Source organism: Vulpes vulpes, chromosome 16, assembly GCF_048418805.1.
Source record: "Vulpes vulpes isolate BD-2025 chromosome 16, VulVul3, whole genome shotgun sequence".
Classification (NCBI taxonomy): Eukaryota; Metazoa; Chordata; class Mammalia; order Carnivora; family Canidae; genus Vulpes; species Vulpes vulpes.
This window is the reverse complement of record NC_132795.1, coordinates 48412112-48429189: the sequence shown is the minus strand read 5'-3', so window position 1 is coordinate 48429189 and position 17078 is coordinate 48412112. Positions and strand designations below refer to the sequence as shown.

The 17078-nt window shown below is 63.8% G+C and overlaps 1 protein-coding gene across 5 annotated transcripts in view; it reads left to right on the top strand.

The window, feature by feature from the left end:
* TAFA5 (TAFA chemokine like family member 5) overlaps positions 1-17078 on the top strand; it is a 157549-nt gene that overhangs the window by 89120 nt on the left and 51351 nt on the right. For all 5 annotated transcript variants that reach the window (XM_072742594.1, XM_072742593.1, XM_026019736.2 and 2 more), the window contains exon 2: positions 5743-5892. In XM_072742594.1, the coding sequence (XP_072598695.1) occupies positions 5743-5892 (150 nt within the window). The remainder of the gene's footprint in view (positions 1-5742; positions 5893-17078) is intronic.

The window sequence follows — 17078 nt, the reverse complement described above, 5'->3', positions numbered from 1 at the left end:
ACAGCTCTGGGAATCCCGGGACACGCCCCTGCGTCAGACGCTGGCACGGCCTCTGCGGGCGGCCTGCTGGGCGGGCTCCTCGGCATGCGCACTCCTTCCTGCCGTCCACGCGTATTTAAGAGACCTCGTGGCTTCCGAAAGCATCTAGATTTATGGGAAGATCGTGGAAGTGGGTTAGGAAGTGCCCACCTCCTCGTGCTGGAAACATCTTACTCGCCCTGACCTGGGCCTCGGTTGCTGCTGGAGAAACACTTTATCCCTCGGTCCTTGACTCCGGTCCGTGCGTTACTCGGGGTTCCGTGGTCTGTTCACCCTGTCCCCATCTGCGCGGGGTCCCACCCAGGACCCGTAGAACCTCAGGCCCCACGGCTCCCTGGGCTTCTCCCGTCCACGGCACCTTCTCCCACGGCCCGCGTGTGTCACGGCCGGGGCGGCACCGAGGGCCTGGGCAGGTGTCCCAGGAGGGCACTCGCTCGGGTCTGCCCCATGCATTCCTGAGAGCACACCGGGCTGTGGGCCGGGGCAGGAAAGCCGCAGAGGTGGAGGGCGCCGTCTCCTCCCATCGTGTCCGCGCAGGTGCCCTGAGCGCGGCCCAGCCTCCGACACATGGCTCCTCGGCGGCAGCTGCGTCTCCGTGCTCCCTCCGGGCCCTTCTCTCTGGAAGGAAGTGGCTGCGTGGTGGCTGTGCGGTGCGCGTCCTCGGGGGCAGATATCCGCGGACATTGGTGGGGCTTCCTCAGCATGGAGATTCCTTACCTCCTACCTATTTGATGATGCCCCCCCCCCATTTACGGGCATTGGCATCAGTGGGGAGTGTTTTTATGTTTTGAGTCAGATCCGCTGCTGCTTTATTTATCTGGTTGCTCAAGTGCCTCGGCCTTGGCCCCTGGGAACCCCTGGGAACCCCGGGGCCCATGACTCAGCCTCACTCATCGCCGATTTTGTGTGTGTGTTGAGCACACACAGGGTGCAACAGGCTGTGTCCTTCCTTTTTTTTTTTTTTAAAGATTTTATTTATTTATTCATGAGAGACACAGAGAGAGAAGCAGAGACACAGGCAGAGGGAGAAGCAGGCGTCATGCAGGGAGCCCGATGTGGGACTCGATCTGGGACCCCAGCATCCCGCCCGGGGCTGAAGGCAGACGTTCCACCGCTGAGCCTCTAACGTGGCTGGATGCTGCCAGCAGCATCTGGACGCCGTTCCGGGATCCTCACGTCTGCACGTTCGAGGTCACTTGTCGTGTTGATGTAATGCAGCTTCCGGCAGGTGCAAGGTGCTGCGTGTCCCGTTACAGCAAGCGTCCCCGAATAGGCCCCTGGACGCAAGTGTCTCTGAGCTTCGCCGAACTACCCCTCCCTCCCTCCCTCCTTCCTTCCTTGCACACTGGCCGCCGCCACATTTATCATTTTCCCTGTGAGATGGTTTCTTCCGGGACGTCACAGGGCTGGGATCCCCCACATGCGGCTTCTCACACCGGCTTCTGGAGAGCAACATGCATTCGAGGTTCTCCTGGGCCATCCTGCGGGGAGCTCCGTCGTCGGCGCTTGTGCCCATTTTCACTACGTCGTCGATTCTCTTTCGGTTGAGTTTTCAGGTCCACGCACCTTCCAGACACGAGCCCGATGTCAGGTGTGTGTGGTTTGCAAAGATTATCTCCCTTCCGTGCTCTGGGCGGTGCCCCCCCAGCACAGGGGCGTTCAACGTCAGTAAAGCCTTCCCAGAGCACGTGATCGGTGTGTATGTAACAGCTCACTGCCAAACTGAAGTTCACGTAGATTTTCTATGCTGTCTTCTAGAAGCTTTTTTTTTTAAAAGGTTACATTTATTTATTCATGAGACACACACAGAGAGGCAGAGACACGGGCAGAGGGAGAAGCAGGCTCCCCGTGCGGGACTCAGTCCTGGGACCCGGGGTCACGCCCTGAGCCAAAGGCAGATGCTCAACCATGCAGCCCCCCAGGGATCCCAGTCTAGAAGCTTTATATTATTGCCTTTTCTAATTTAATCCCCATTCCGAGTTGATTTTTGCGGATGGTGTGAGGCCCGAGTCTACGCTCCCTGTTTGCATATCGGGCTCCCAGTGATCCTGGCTGCGGAGCTCATTCCTCCATGGAGTTACCTTCGCTGGACTCTGTGGCCGTCCTGAGGCCTGTGCCCCCCGTGGCCCCCAGCGTGCACTGGCCGCCCCTCCTAGGTAACCAGCCCTGAGATCCGTGGCTCCCTGGAGCTCAGAGGATGCACGCCGAGCCTGGGAAACATGCTTTGCTGACCCACAGCTTGACCTGGGCGCTGCCCGTGCTGCCCAGAGAAGGCCCGGCAGAGGGGGCCTCACGCGGTTTCCAAAGATCCATCCTTCCTGAGCCATCTGGGGCGTCCCGAGCGCGTGTCCTCCCAACACAGGAGGGTTAGCGGTGCTGCTGCCCCTGCAGCGAGGGATCCCCTCCATCTCCTGCCCCTGCAGCCGGCATGCGCTGGGGAGCTGGCCGTCCCTGGCAGGGGCGCCTTCCATGTGCCCCGGGCATGATGACATGGGTCCCGCCTGCAGGCCCCACCGTGCCAGTGGGTAGGGTGCCCACCTGCAGCCCTGGGTGTCCTGTGGTGCTGCTGGGCGCTGTCCCCTTGATCGTTAGGACAGCTGCGCCTGGGTAGCCTCGTTCCCAAGGTGTCCTCTGCCTCACTGGGGTTCGTGGGGAGACGCAGGTGGGAGGCGCCCAAGCCACAGCTCCAGGCATGGGGCAGAGAGGCTGCCTGCTGTGGTCTCAGCCTTGTTAGTCCCACCACCCAGGCAGGGACAGAGGCTCAGGGAGGGCGGGAGGTGCCTCCACCGAGCTGGGGCCCTGATGTCCCTGCCTGGGATCCCCCCGGGGCAGGAAGTGCTGCCTCTGGTCTTGGTCTGGCCTGCGGGTGCTGGAGGGCCTGTGTGGTCGAGGTCAGCTTGGGAGGTGACACCGGCCAGGTAAAGTGCAAGGGGCCTTTGTCAGCACAGGTGACCATGGTCTGCTTCTGTGCCCTCCCCCAGGGATGGGCGTGGTGGGGGACGCTGGTTCTGCCCCCACAGGACCCGAGTCTACGGGGCATCCCTGGAGCTCCTCCCTACTGTAGGCCCTCCTGTCCCTGGGTCCCTGTCCCCGTCATCACTGCACCTGCCCCGTCCAGGGGCCTCCAGCGTGGTTCTCAGCCAGGGCAGCCGACGAGGGCTGCCCCTAATGCAGCCCCAGAAGCCTCCATGTGCTCCTGCTGACGCCCGACTGGGATGCTGTGGGGTTCCGCTGCAATGGCGTCTGGAGGACAGGCCATCCTGGGGAGTGTGCACCCCGCACATGGTCATCGTCCCACGTCGGGCATTCCTGTGTTCTCAGGGGCTGGTTTTCCTCCTTCTGTCCGAGGGCTGAGTGGTGCCACAGGGGCCACGCTCACGTCCTGACCCCCTGTGTGCGCAGTGGCCCCGTGTGGTCGGGCCTTGCAACCCTGCTCTAGGCAAGGGGCTGGTCTGTGTGGCTGTGACACGGGTGGCCGGGCGGCCGGGGACGCGCTCGAGCAGAGGCACGCTGGGATGCCTGCTGAGGAAGGAGGCGGGGCGGGCTCCCTGCGGCTGTGGACGGGCACGGGTGGGGGCAGGGGGTCGTGTCCTGCAGGCACCTGGGCCCATCCCTGGGAGAGCGCAAGGCTGTGCCCCTTCCCAGGCAGCCTGGCACATGGACCTGCCGTCTGAGGCCCCTGCCCTGGGTCACATCTGTGTGTTCTGTGGTGGCACACACAGAACATTTGGGGGCCCCTGGGGAGCCAGGTCACCCCACACCCAGCACCACTGCTCCAGGGTGTGGCCCAGAATGGGGGCACCCGGGGAATGATGGGGTCAGGCCGGAGTGGCCACGGCCTCCCTGGGCAAGGGCACTTTGAGACGTGCAGACCCCATCAGGCCCCTGCTCTGGCCCCACCTGGCCACCCCTTGACGTGCGGGGGCCCAGGCACAGGCGTCTCAGGGCTCGGGGGCAGGGGTGGCCAGGCTGGCCCATGAGCGCCTCGGTCGGGGAGTCGCAGGGCTGGTCTGCGGCTTCATTAGCAAGAGGGGCTCATGGTGTCCAGGAGAGGGGGGCCAGTCCCCCGGACCTGGGCCTCTGCTGCCCACAAGGGGCCTGGAGTCGGGCCAGCAGCGCCCAGCCGCCCATCACAGCGTCCCCCGGGCCGCGAGTCCAGCGTCGTCTGCCGCGCTTACGGACCAGCTCAGTCGCCTGCTGCCCCCTGAACTCGTCTCTGGGGCTTTCACTGCTCTTGTCACAGGAGGCGCCCCCTCTCCATCCCGAGGACCCTCTCTCTGCTGCATGCATTTATCTACTCACCCTGTTTATTTTTGCCTTGTTTTCTGTGTGGAACGTAATTCTTTGTGTTGTTAGCTGATGGAGGCCCAGGTGTGCGGCCAAGCCGTCCAGGGAGGGGGCGCTGGGGCGCAGCCCCCGGTCGGGGTCCCCGCAGCTCGGGGAGGAGGTGCCCAGGAGGGCCCCGCTGGCTTGCCTCTTTGCCCTGCACCTGTACCATGCACCCCGCAAACCGCGTGTGCCGACCACACAGGCTCTGCTTACCGCGCTGAGCCCAGAGCCGGGCATACCCTGTGCCCCCCACCGATGCCCCTGTGGCTCGTGGCTCTCACCCTGACCCTGCGCCCCCAGGGGTCGAGGTGGCCCGGGCAGCTCCTGGCCAACGGGGTGGGTGGTCACTCCATGTGATGCATCCTGCCAATGTGCATGATCCCTGGCTGGGCTGGGTGCCTGCGGGTGACACAGGTGCCAGGAGGGGCCATGAGTGCACAGGACCTGTGGGGGCTCTCCAGCGTGGACGTGCAGGGGGCAGCCGGGGTCGTAGCCTGTGGGTGCACTGGGGCAGCAGCATGGAGCAAGGACAGCCTCATCTTCCACGGGGGGACCCCCCCTCCGTCCAGCGCTGGCGCCGTCTTTACCGTCCGAGTTAGCAGCGGGCTGTCGTGGAGCCGCGCCGGTGTCCAGGCAGGAGGCAGGTTTGTCCCTGTGCTGGGCGGAGGCCCCGTGGACCTCGGCCAGACAGGAGGGGCAGGTGCGCTGCTTAAACGGGTTCACTGGTCAGCTTCATGGTCAGTGCATCCGTCCTCCGCGTGCTGTGCCATCCCCGAGGCCGACCAAGGCCATGGGGCCCCGCCGTGCCCCGTTCTGTGCCCCCATCCTTCGGGGCTGGGGCATCATTCATGTGGGAAAGTAGGCGTGAGGGGTGCGACCAGCACCTGCGTGTGCAGCCCACATGCGGAAGTGGTCTGTGTGTGTCCCCGCCGCTCCCCGCCAGCCCCGTGCCTCCCAGGAGCTGTTCCCTCCCATGGGGCAGCCTGCACAGTCGGCAGGCCCGGGATGGGGTCTTTGCTGCATCCACCACCCGCGGGCCAGGTGGGCAGGGAGACCGGGGCCTCGCGGATTCCACGGCTGTGCTCTGTGCGGTCTGGATCCTTCCATCAGATGCCTGACAGCACGACAAGGACCTTTCATTTCCGGGCGTGGCTGGTGGGGCCCCATTTAATTTCCTGTCTGCCGGGCGGGGCCTCGAATGCCGCCGTGTAAGCCTGTGAAGTGGGGGTCGCGGGCCTGACCTTGCGCTGGTGCTCACAGAGCGTGTTAGCGCTGCGTCCTTTCAGGTGTCTGAGACGTGCCCCCGAGGGTGGGAGGGCGGGCGGCGCGTCCCCCAGCCCCGACACTCAGCCCACGCCTGTGCCTCTCTTGCAGGTCAGCTGGCCGCCGGCACCTGTGAGATTGTGACCCTGGACCGGGACAGCAGCCAGCCCCGGAGGACAATCGCCCGGCAGACAGCTCGCTGTGCCTGCAGAAAGGGGCAGATCGCGGGCACCACGAGAGCCCGGCCTGCCTGCGTGGACGGTAAGAGCCCACGGCCGGCCACCCATGCCGCCTGACACAGCCCGTCCTGCCTCCGGCCCAGGGTGTCTGAGGAGGCCCCCGTTCTCTGGGTCAGGCCTTGGGGTGGCCAGTCCCGTGGGGTGGTTGCGCCCCCAGGCAGCGTGGGCTTGTCTGCACATGTGGTGTCTGCGGAGCTGCGGGTGCAGGGAGCCAGGGTCCCGGGCGTGCCCACAGGGACTTGCCCCTTGTGTCGCTGTGGGCAGAGGGGAGTGGAGGCCACGCCAGGGCAGGAAAGCCTGGGGACCGCTGCGTCCATCGCCCGTGGCTTCTGGCTGAGGCCACCGGCAGGAGGGTGGGCTGCCCCTGCTCCGGGTGTGGCAGGTGTCGGGCACCCGCGGTGGGGCCCCGTCCCCTTGGGCGGCTGGGAGGACATGGTCGCCCCCCCATGGCCACCAGAGTCAGACGTCTGACTGCTGAGATGCGCCCTTTTAACATCCTCGCAGAACTAAGGCGCCTCGTGAGGCGGTGCCTCTGGGAATTATCTTGGCAGCAGAATCAAGGGTGTTCCTGAAAGGGTGCAGGGAGGCCCCCACCAGGGCGTCAGAGCGGCCGCGCCATCCGGGGGGCATGCGCTGGCCAACAAGGCCGCGGTGTGTGGTCCACGTGAGACCCGGCCTCCTGCGGCCACAGTGGGGTGGGGGGCTCCCCATAGGGGGCACATCAGAGCCAGGCCAAGCCCTGTGACCAGAGCAGGCAGCCAGGGGGCTCCTGGGGCCATGCCAATGGCAGCTGCGGGCTCCTTGGGGTGGGGGCGCCCACGCAGGGATACATGAGGCCTTGGTGTCTGGGGCCTGCGGAAGGTGTGGTCGCAGCAGGACGCAGCAGCGGGTGCCAGGTCCCAGCCGTGCCTGTCGCTCCCCAGCAGCCTCTGCGTGGGGCCCTGGGTACCTCCCCGGTTCAAACCAGCTGCTTAGCCTGGAGCCCATGTCCTGCTGACCTCTGACACGGGGACCTTTGCAGCCCTCGTGAGGTCACCCGATGAATGACAGCAAGTGCTGAGCGTGCGGCCGGGACATCCTCGGGGCTCAGAGCATGGGAACTCCGGAATCCACTTGCAGTCGGTGGGGGGGCACCTCAGGGGTGAAGACTCTAGTGTCACCGGAGCAGGCTTCCCGATGGTCTAGGTGGACCCCAGGCAGCCCCCACAGCCACAGAGGCCCCCCTGGAAAGGGAATAGTAGAGGCACGAGGCCACCTTGGGGGATGGAGACAGGTTGGATGGGGGCCCCTGCCCCAGTGTCACCGATAAGCCTGTCCTAGGATGGCCTGGGGCCGTGAGGGGCCGTGAGGGGCAGTGAGTCAGCTCTGGAGCTCAGCTCCTCTGGGCCTCTGGCAGGGTAGGTGTGTGGTGGGGGAGACCCATCCAGGGATGCCTGGTCCAGGTGCCCTGGACACCTACAGACCTACAGTGCCCCGGGTGCCCCACCTCAAGGGCTGAGCTGGCCTCTCCTGGCCCAGGGGGCCTGCAGCACCCACAGTGCCCTGGACGCCCAGCGGGCTTCCGGCTGGCCCACCCACCCCAGGCCCTGTGTCAGCTGCCTTCTAGTCCCCGTGGCCACCTGCCGCCTGCCGTGCACCACCAGCTTCGCTGGGTCCTTTGGAAATTCTGGTGTCAGGGTGCAGGCAAGTGGGAGTGTCTTAAGGATCTGCCGCTCTGAGGGGCTCGTCACGGAGCCAGTTTGGTTTTTAGGATGCATAGTCTGTCCTCATTAAAAACACCAACCAGTTGGCATCCCACGAAAGGCGTGCAATGGAGCCAGCAGGTGCGCGGCTACTGCAGGGCGGCCCTGTGGATTCTGGAGCTGGGTGCTGCTGACCGGATGGATCCCTGGGTGCAATCGGGCGGCCTCCCTAACTCCCGGGGAACTGCGTGCATCTCCGTGTGTCCCGCGCTGTCCGACTCCCGAAACTGGACCAGGCTGGCTGTGACGCGAGCGCGCCTCCTCGTCCACGCTGCCTGGTGCTGCCCGGTGTCGCCCAGGTGGACACTCCCAGCGCTGCCCCTGCCGCCCAGCCCCTCGCTGGCCCCATGAGCCCGAGGGAGAGCTGGCGTCAGGCTCGAGTCTAAGGGAACCTGGGTCTGCTCGCTGAGGCCGCGCTCCTGCCCCTCCCGCCGGCCTCCCCGCTCAGGAGCCAGTCCCGGAGACCCAGGTTGAAACCTGGCGCTTCCAGGGGGGCCGGACACATTTGTCGGCTCGCGTTCTGCACGCTGCGCATTTTCTCGGCTCGCGTCTCACTTAATTTTTGCTTTGCTGTTTTCTGCTCTGTGTGCGCGGTGTTTCCTCACGTGTGATCATGGCCGCTAAAGAGAAGCCCTGAGCGTCGCTGGGCTGGTTGGGATCCACGTGAGCTGGGTTTCCACGGGGACAGTGCGTGCAAACCCTACCGTTCACTGAGCAGGGCAGCTTGGATGCGTGGGGGCACCCACGTCTGCGCTGATTTGTTCATTTAGCAATTGGCCCATTGGCTCATTCACTCGTTCGGATCAGCGTGTTCTCCTGGGCGATTGACTTGAAATCCCTGATACCCAGAGGGCGCGGCACCGTGGGGCCGGGCCGGATTGTGGGGCAGGGGCTGCGGGACCCCGCAGCAGCCGTCTCCTCCTGTCCAGGGCCCTGGCAAAGCTGCATGCACAAGGGAGCGTTGGAGCGGGGTTTTGAGAAGTGAAGGGGAGCTCGCCGGGGAAGACTGGCTTCCTGAAGGCAGGGGCAACTCCTGGCTGCGTCGTGGGCCCCAGGCGTGTCCAGGCGGACGCCTCCCCGGCCTGTACGTGGCAGTGCCGTGACCCACTGGGCCTGCAGGGAGTCCTTCCAACTTAGCAGTCAGGACAGGAGACCCTGAAGCAAACTGCAGTCCTCCCTGCACGGCCCCACAGCCTCACACACAAATACGGGAGCCCCGGCTCGCCTCCAGGATGTCCCGCTCGTGGGCACCACAGTCATGCCCGTGGCTCTGTGGGGCCCTGAGCACCTCTGTCCCCATCGGCAGAACCTCGCGGAGCTGCTATGACAACTGTGAGGACCCTGAGGACTCAGAGGACCATGAGGACAGTGAGGAATATGAGGACGTGAGGACAAGGAGGACCATGAGGACCCTGAGGACCGTGAGGACTGTGAGGACCATGAGTACCCTGACCAGGAAGACCCCGAGGACCGTGAGGACCCTGAGGACAGGGAGGACTGTGAGGATCCTCAGGACAGTGAATCTCTGAGGACCCTGAGGAGAGTGAGGACTTGGAGGACTGTGAGGACCCTGAGGACCATGAGGACCCTGAGGGTGGTGAGGACCGTGAGGACTGTGAGGCCTTGAGGATCACGAAGACCGTGAGGACCCTGAGGACCTTGAGGACCCTGAGGACTGTGGAGGACCCTGAGGACAGTGAGGACCGTGAGGACCCTGGGGACCATTAGGACCCTGGGGACAGTGAAGACCCTGAGGACCTGGAGGACCCTAAGGACTGTTAAGACCCTGAGGACCCTGAGGACCGTTAGGACCATGAGGACAGTGAGGACCCTGAGGACAGGGAGGACTGTGAGGATCCTGAAGACAGTGAATCTCTGAGGATCCTGAGGAGAGTGAGGACTTTGAGGACTGTGAGGACCGTGAGGACCCTGAGGATAGTGAGGACCTTGAGGACCTTGAGCACCGTGAACACCCTGAGGACCCTGGGGACCCTGGGGACCATGAAGACCCTGAGGACCGTGAGGACTGTGAGGATCCTGAGGACTCTGAGGACCGTGAGGACCCTGAGGACTGACAACCCTGAGGACCCTGAGCCCTGCAGCCCTGGCCCCGGGCCTCGCCCTGCCAGTGCGCAGCAGAAGCCACCGACATCCTGTCCGTCTCAGGGAAGGAGCGTCTGTCTTTGTCATCAGCGAGTCGTCCTCCATCAGCTGGCTTCTCGTCAGACTGTGGAGAGGAGTCATGAAAGGAGCGGGTGCCGAGGGCGCAGGCAGGCAGGTGCAGAGCAGGCTGCGTGCAGAGCCGGAGACATGACCCTGGGAGCCTGGGGGGGCCTGTGAGCCCCACACATCCTGCCACTGCCCAGGGAGCAGGAGGTGACCGGAGCTGGCACACGGCCCCGAGAAGCTCCGAGGACGCCACGGGTCCCTTCAGCGCTGTCCAGTTGGGCTCCCCACCGGCCATGCCGGGACCCCTGAGCGACGCAGCTGACCAGAGCCCGGGATGCCGCCTGTCCTTGCCTGGGGGCTGGGGTGCCTGACGCCCCTGTGGCGGATGGAAGGTCTCATCTGCAGGCCCCTCATCGCCATCCACAGCCCGGACGCCGTGGGCTTCCACATGGGATACGACACCTCAAGGCCTCTCTGCCCTGTTGCCTGCTGTGTCCAGCTCAGGGAAGTGCCATCCCCCTCCCATGCGTTCCAGCAGTGAGTGACGCACGTGTCCCAGCCGCGGCCTGGGCACCCGGCCCACGAAGCCCAGCCCAGGGGCAAACGCTGGGGAGGCCTTGTGTGCGGGTGGGAGCTGGGGTTCTGAGTGAGCATGGGGTCCTCCGTCGGGTGGGGCTGGGGGTCATGGTCCAGAGATAAAGCCTTATGTGTCCTGTGGGCTCGTTGCTGAGTCCCCAGAAGCCACACACCCAGCACTGAGGCCGGACCTGAGTCATAGCCCGGGTCATAGGCTATGACCCGGGTCTCCCACCGGGTACACACGCTGGCGCCACGTGGATCAGAGGCTTGGAAGGACACAGCTGTGTCCTCAGCCCTGTGCTTGGCGGACACTTAGAGCCGCCTCTGAAAGCGCGCGGGGAGAGAGGATGGACGGGGAGCCCTCGCCCAGGGCTAGACCTCCTGTGCTTCTGAGGACACCGGCAGGGAAGCAGGGAGGCCGCCCGCGGTGGGTGTGTGGGAGGGTACTTGCACGACGCGTACTCGACGGGACTTGTCTCCAGAACATGGAAGGGGCTGTAACGCGACCAGGCCAGGACCGGTGGCCCTGCTGAGGGGTCCGCGGAGGCTTGAGTGGCTGCTTCCTCAGACATCTCTGTGTGCACAGCCCCTGCGCACCTGGGAAGCTGCTGTGTGGGGCGAGGAAGAGGCCCGCAGGCCCACGGAGGGCACCCCTTCACACGCACCACGTGGGGAGCACTACATGGGGAGTGCCGGCCTGGGGAGCACTGTGTGGGGAGCAGTGCTTGAGGACGTTGGCCTAGGGAGCACGTGTGTGGAGCACCCACACGGGGAGCACTCTAGGGAGCACGGCACGGGGAGCGCCCCCGAGTCAGGCCTTCACGAGTGCCGGGAGGCTGTGGAGAATCAGGACCCTCGTGCCACTGGTGGGAGAGCAGCGGGGTGCAGCTGCCTGGGAACCCGTCGGGCTGAAAGTTGCGCGTCATGTGGCCGGGCAGGGCCGTCCCTCCTGGGACCCGGGTGTCCCCGGAGGAGCAGTGGAGGCGGGCGGCCACACGTGCCCCACGCACGGACCTTCGCAGCGGCCCGAAGCTGCCGGACCAGAGGGGAAGCACCGCCAGCATCCATCTGTGCTGAGTCCCCGGAGGCGGCGTGTCCGCAGGACAGAACACGATTGAACCACACAAAGGAGTGACACGTGCCGCCACGTGGAGGGACCGGGTGCGGAAGGACGGATGCCGTGAGAGTCAATTCACACGTGTGTCCGCGTGTGCCGGGCAGGTCTGTGGAGTGACACAGCAGGGGTGCGGCCATGGCAGGTGGGCGGGAGCCAGGCCAGCAGGTCGGGGCTGCCCCCCAGGCCGTGACGTGATCTGAACGGCTGGCAGGGGCGCAGCGGAGTAAACCCACAGAGGCCGTGGGATGTCGTGCTTCGGGTGGGTGAGGCCGTGTAGGGCTCGGGCGGCGCGGTGGCAGGATTCCAGGAGGACGGTGGGCTGGCGGGTCGGTTGGGCCCCAGGCGGGGTCCAGGTCAGGGGCCAGCTGGCGCCCTGGGCCCCTCTGCTTACACCCACAGTGTCCCTACCTCTCACGCGCGGCCCCAGGCTTCATGAATTCGATGTTACTGGAAGGAGAAAGCCACTCGTTCTGTGGTAAGTTGTGCCTCATGACATAACGGCCGCCGTGTGGCCATTTGATGTGTAGGGAAGGAGATCACAGGGTCAGCCTGTCGCCGCCGGGTGCCCTTCTCCCTACCCTGACTCCCCTGGGGTCCCCACCACAGAGCCCCAGGAACACGAAGGCTTGGGCGAAGGACACAGAGGGTGCTAGCACTCGGAGGAGAGGCTGCATGTCACCACATGGCAGCCTGGCTGGGGGGTGGGGAGCTCCCAGCTTTACCACGCCCTGACGGGAGCGGGGACACCCAGGCAGCTGAGCAGAGGGGTGTGAGCACAGCCAGCTGTGACCCCAGGGTCTCACCCCAGGCTGTGACTCCAGGCTGTGAGCCAGGCCATGTCCCCAGGCTGTGAGCCAGGCTGTGTCCCCAGGCCGTGACCCAGGCTGTGTCCCCAGTCTATGACCCAGGCTGTGTCCCCAGTCTATGACCCAGGCTGTGTCCCCAGGCCATGACCCAGGCTGTGACCCACGTTGTGTCCCCAGTCTATGACCCAGGCTGTGTTCCCAGGCTGTGACCCAGGCTGTTTCCCCAGGCCATGACCCAGGCTGTGTCCCAGTCTATGACCCAGGCTGTGTCCCCAGGCCGTGACCCAGGGTGTGTCCCCAGTCTATGACCCAGGCTGTGTCCCCAAGCCATGACCCAGGCTGTGACCCAGTTTGTGTCCCCAGTCTATAACCCAGGCCGTGTCCCCAGGCTGTGACCCAGGCTGTGTCCCCAGGCCGTGACCCAGGGTGTGTCCCCAGTCTGTGACCCAGGCCGTGTCCCCAGGCTGTGACCCAGGCTGTGTCCCCAGTCTATGACCCAGGCTGTGTCCCCAGGCCGTGACCCAGGCTGTGTCCCCAGTCTATGACCCAGGCTGTGTCCCCAGGCCGTGACCCAGGGTGTGTCCCCAGTCTATGACCCAGGCTGTGTCCCCAAGCCATGACCCAGGCTGTGACCCAGTTTGTATCCCCAGTCTATAACCCAGGCCGTGTCCCCAGGCTGTGACCCAGGCTGTGTCCCCAGGCCGTGACCCAGGGTGTGTCCCCAGTCTATGACCCAGGCTATGTCCCCAGGCCGTGACCCAAGCCCTGTCCCCAGGCTGTGAGCCAGGCTGTGACCCAGTTTGTGTCCCCAGTCTATGACCCAGACTGTGACCCAGGCTGTGTCCCCAGGCCGTGACCCAGGGTTTGTCCCTAGTCTATGACCCAGGCTGTGACCCAGGCTGTGTCCCCAGTCTATGACCCAGGCTGTGTCCCCAAGCCATGACCCAGGCTGTGACCCAGTTTGTATCCCCAGTCTATAACCCAGGCCGTGTCCCCAGGCTGTGACCCAGGCTGTGTCCCCAGGCCGTGACCCAGGGTGTGTCCCCAGTCTATGACCCAGGCTATGTCCCCAGGCCGTGACCCAAGCCCTGTCCCCAGGCTGTGAGCCAGGCTGTGACCCAGTTTGTGTCCCCAGTCTATGACCCAGACTGTGACCCAGGCTGTGTCCCCAGGCCGTGACCCAGGGTTTGTCCCCAGTCTATGACCCAGGCTGTGTCCCCAGGCTGTGACCCAGGCTGTGTCCCTAGGCCATGACCCAGGCTGTGTCCCCAGGCCATGACCCAGGCTGTGTCCCCAGTCTATGACCCAGGCTGTGTCCCCAGGCTGTGACCCAGGGTGTGTCCCCAGTCTATGACCCAGGCTGTGTCCCCAGGCCATGACCTAGGCTGTGACCCAGGCTGTGTCCCCAGGCCATGACCTAGGCTGTGACCCAGGCTGTGTCCCCAGTCTATGACACAGGCTGTGTCCCCAGGCCGTGACCCAGGCTGTGTCCCCAGTCTGACCCAGGCCGTTACTCAGGCTGTGATCCAGGCTGTGTTCCTAGGCTGTGACCCAGGCTGTGGCTGCCCAGAAGCCTCCCCGCCATGTCCCCCTGCCCTCTGCCAAGAAGGCCCCCCTCCCCCAGCCACATCTCTCCCATCCTCCTGACCCCAACAGACTCTTTCTAGACTCTCACTGTTTCCACGCAAGAAGGGACCTCAGTTGAGCAGTTCTGAAACCCGGGGTGGGGGTGCAGAGTGCGTGGAGCAGTCAGATGCCCTTGGCATGAACAACACCTGTGCAGGCAGCGGCCCCCCACCCCTGGAGGGGGAGAAGCCGAGTGGCTGGGAGCACCCGTGCCTCCTGCTGCCGTGGCAGGGCACAGAGACAGAGGCAGGAGGGGAGGAGGAGGGGACTGTCACCGGGCTGCACAGACCTTAGGGGACCGCAGGCCCAGGTGTGGCATGACAGCTCGGGAGGGCGTCCCTGCGCTGTGTCCAGGGAGGCGGCCGCACCACCCGCTGCTGCTCCCCGGCTATGCCTGGATCCCAGGGGCCCCCAGCCGCGGGCCTGAGAGAGGCCCCCCTCATGTCCACGTCCAGTCCCAGCCGCTCGCTGAGAGGAGGGCTGGGTGGGATGGAGTGGACGGCAGGCCTCGGGCTCTTGGGGAAAAGCCTTTATGTGTTTGGAGAAGTGGGCGTGAGGGTTCAAGTCTGTTTAGAAACACGTGTGTGTGTCGTTGGGCAGCGTGTGGCTCCTGGTGGATCAGTGGGGCCCTGTGAGCTGTGGGCAGACGGTGTGAGTGGTGATGTCCCCCTCCTCCCGCGGGGTTGCTCGCTTTGTGGGGTCCGTCGGCCAGAACCACCCCCGTGGGGTGCTGCTCAGGCTTGCCGTGACTTGGGAGCCATGTGTGCGGTGTTCAGGGGTCTTGCAAGCTGCTCGTATGGTCAGTATTAAAAGCTGAATCGGGGGGATCCCTGGGTGGCTCAGTGGTTTGGTGCCACCTTCAGCCCAGGGCATGACCCTGGAGTCCTGGGATCAAATCCCACATCGGGCTCCCTGCATGGAGCCTGCTTTTCCCTCTGCCTGTGTCTCTGCCTCTCTCTCTCTCTGTCTCTCATGAATAAATAAATAAAATCTTAAAAAAAAAAAAAACTGAGTCATATAAATGTACTCGGTGAGTAGATTATATTAAAAACAAAGATATCCAGGGACACCCAGGTGGCTCAGTCCGGTGAGCGTCCAACTCTTGGTTTCGGCTGAGGTTGTGAGCTCGGGGCCCTGGAGTTGAGCCCGGTGTCAGGCTCTGCGCCCAGTGGGGAGTCTGCTCGAGATGCCCTCCCCTCCCCCCACCCCCCACATTAAATCTTTAAGAAAAAAATAAAACAAAGATATTCACTTTGGGATCCTGGGAAAAGAAGAACAGGCAAGCCTCAAATCCAGTAGAAGGAAGACAGTAACGATGATCGGGATGGAGTAGTGGAACGCAGAATAATAGAAACAAAACCCATGAGACCAGAAGTTAATTCTTTGAAATAAGCAGAATTAGCAAACCTTTGGCTTAAATAATGGGGGGGGGGGGCACTGGACTCGCTGGGTCAGGGGTGTGGGGGAGGACTGCACCCTTCATAGCAACACGGAGCGTTGAAAGAAACACTGCAAGCAGCCGCCTGTCCACATGTCACATGACTGGATGAACGGGCACGTTCCCAGAAACATGCGCACGGACCCTCAAACTTCCAAAACCACGTGTGCAAGAGGAGGCCCTTGTGAGGTGCACGCCTCGCGCCAAAGCATCAGGCAAAGACGCGGGGGGACCACTGGCCTCCCGGGTGACTGCGAGGAAATCCTCACCACGGACTGACCAGTGGGGCCCAGGGGCGTGCCTGGAAGGCTGCCCGCCACCAGCAAGTGGGTCTCCTCTCGGGGTGTGGGTTCTAGAAGGTTCCACATCCGGAAGGCCCTATGGGATCCCAGAGGCACGGAATCCAGGACAACAGTCACGGGAAGATCTCCGTAGCTGCAGAGAAAGGACGTGACAGAATCCGATGCTGCGTCACGGTCACAGCGTTCCACAAGCTAGGAAAAGAAGACTCTTTTATTGTAACGAACAGCGTCTCGGAAATGCCCCCACGTGATCCCTCTTCAGTGGAGGGAGATGGGGTGCTTTCACCCCGATTCCAGGAATAGGACGTGAGCTCGCCGCTCCCGTGTGGCATTGTCCTGGAGGCAGTCGCCGGGGCAGGCGGGCGAGAGAAAAACAAAAAACATAAGAGTCATCCTGATGGGAAAGGAAGACGTAAAGCTCTGGGTTCACGGGTGACGTGATCTTCTGTAAATAATAATCTTTTTTAAAATTTTTTTTATTTTATTTATTCATGAGAAACACAGAGAGAGGCAGAGACACAGGCAGAGGGAGAAGCAGGCTCCCTGCGGGGAGCCCAAAGAGGGACTTGATCCCGGGACCCCGGGGTCACGCCCTGGGCCAAAGGTGGCGCTAAACCGCTGAGCCACCGGGGCTGCCCCATAAATAAAAATCTCAGGGAAGCTGCACACGCACCGGGAACTAAGGATTTCGGCAAGGTCGCAGGATACAGGGTCGATGTACAAAAATCAAATTTCTCTGCAACGGTGGCGAGTGATCTGAAAATGATCTTTAAAAAAAAAAAACAATTCCATGTACAATAACCTCAAAAAAATGCCCAAATAGTCAAAAACAGATGTAGTGAGCGCCAGGCTGCTGCATCGGAAGCTGCGAACCAGAGCCGAGCTAATAACACCCTTTCCCTCATCTTCTACATTTTAATCAGCGTGCGAGAATAATCAGCGTGTGTGCAAGAAGAAATGTCTTTGAGGAGATTCTCTCCAGGAAACCGGGAGCTGATGGCCCCAGCGTGGGGTGGGAGCCACGTGCTCTGATTGGGACCGCGACCCGGGGCGCTTGTGGCATTAGTCGGGGTCGGGCACGGGGCCCCCGCTGATCACCACGCAGAACCGGCCGCCTCCACCCTCGCCGCTGGCTCAGCTCAGGGCCATCGCGATGCCCCTCGTGGGGGGGCAGGGAGACTCCGTCAGGCCCGGCTCTGCGCCCAGGGTGCAGTCCCCGGCCTCCCGTATGTACCCCCGTCCACACGCATACCACACAGACGCACCCCCGTGCTGAGCATCGTGCCTCAGTCCCCGTCTGGGCTGCAGGTGGGGGGACAGGGGTGCCCCGGCCCCGTAGTCGGCCCTGCCCTGGGCCCTCTGGGGACCGTGTGGAAGGAGAAGAGGGCACGCAGCCCTGTGGCCTGCTGGCCGCTTGCAGGCTGAGTCC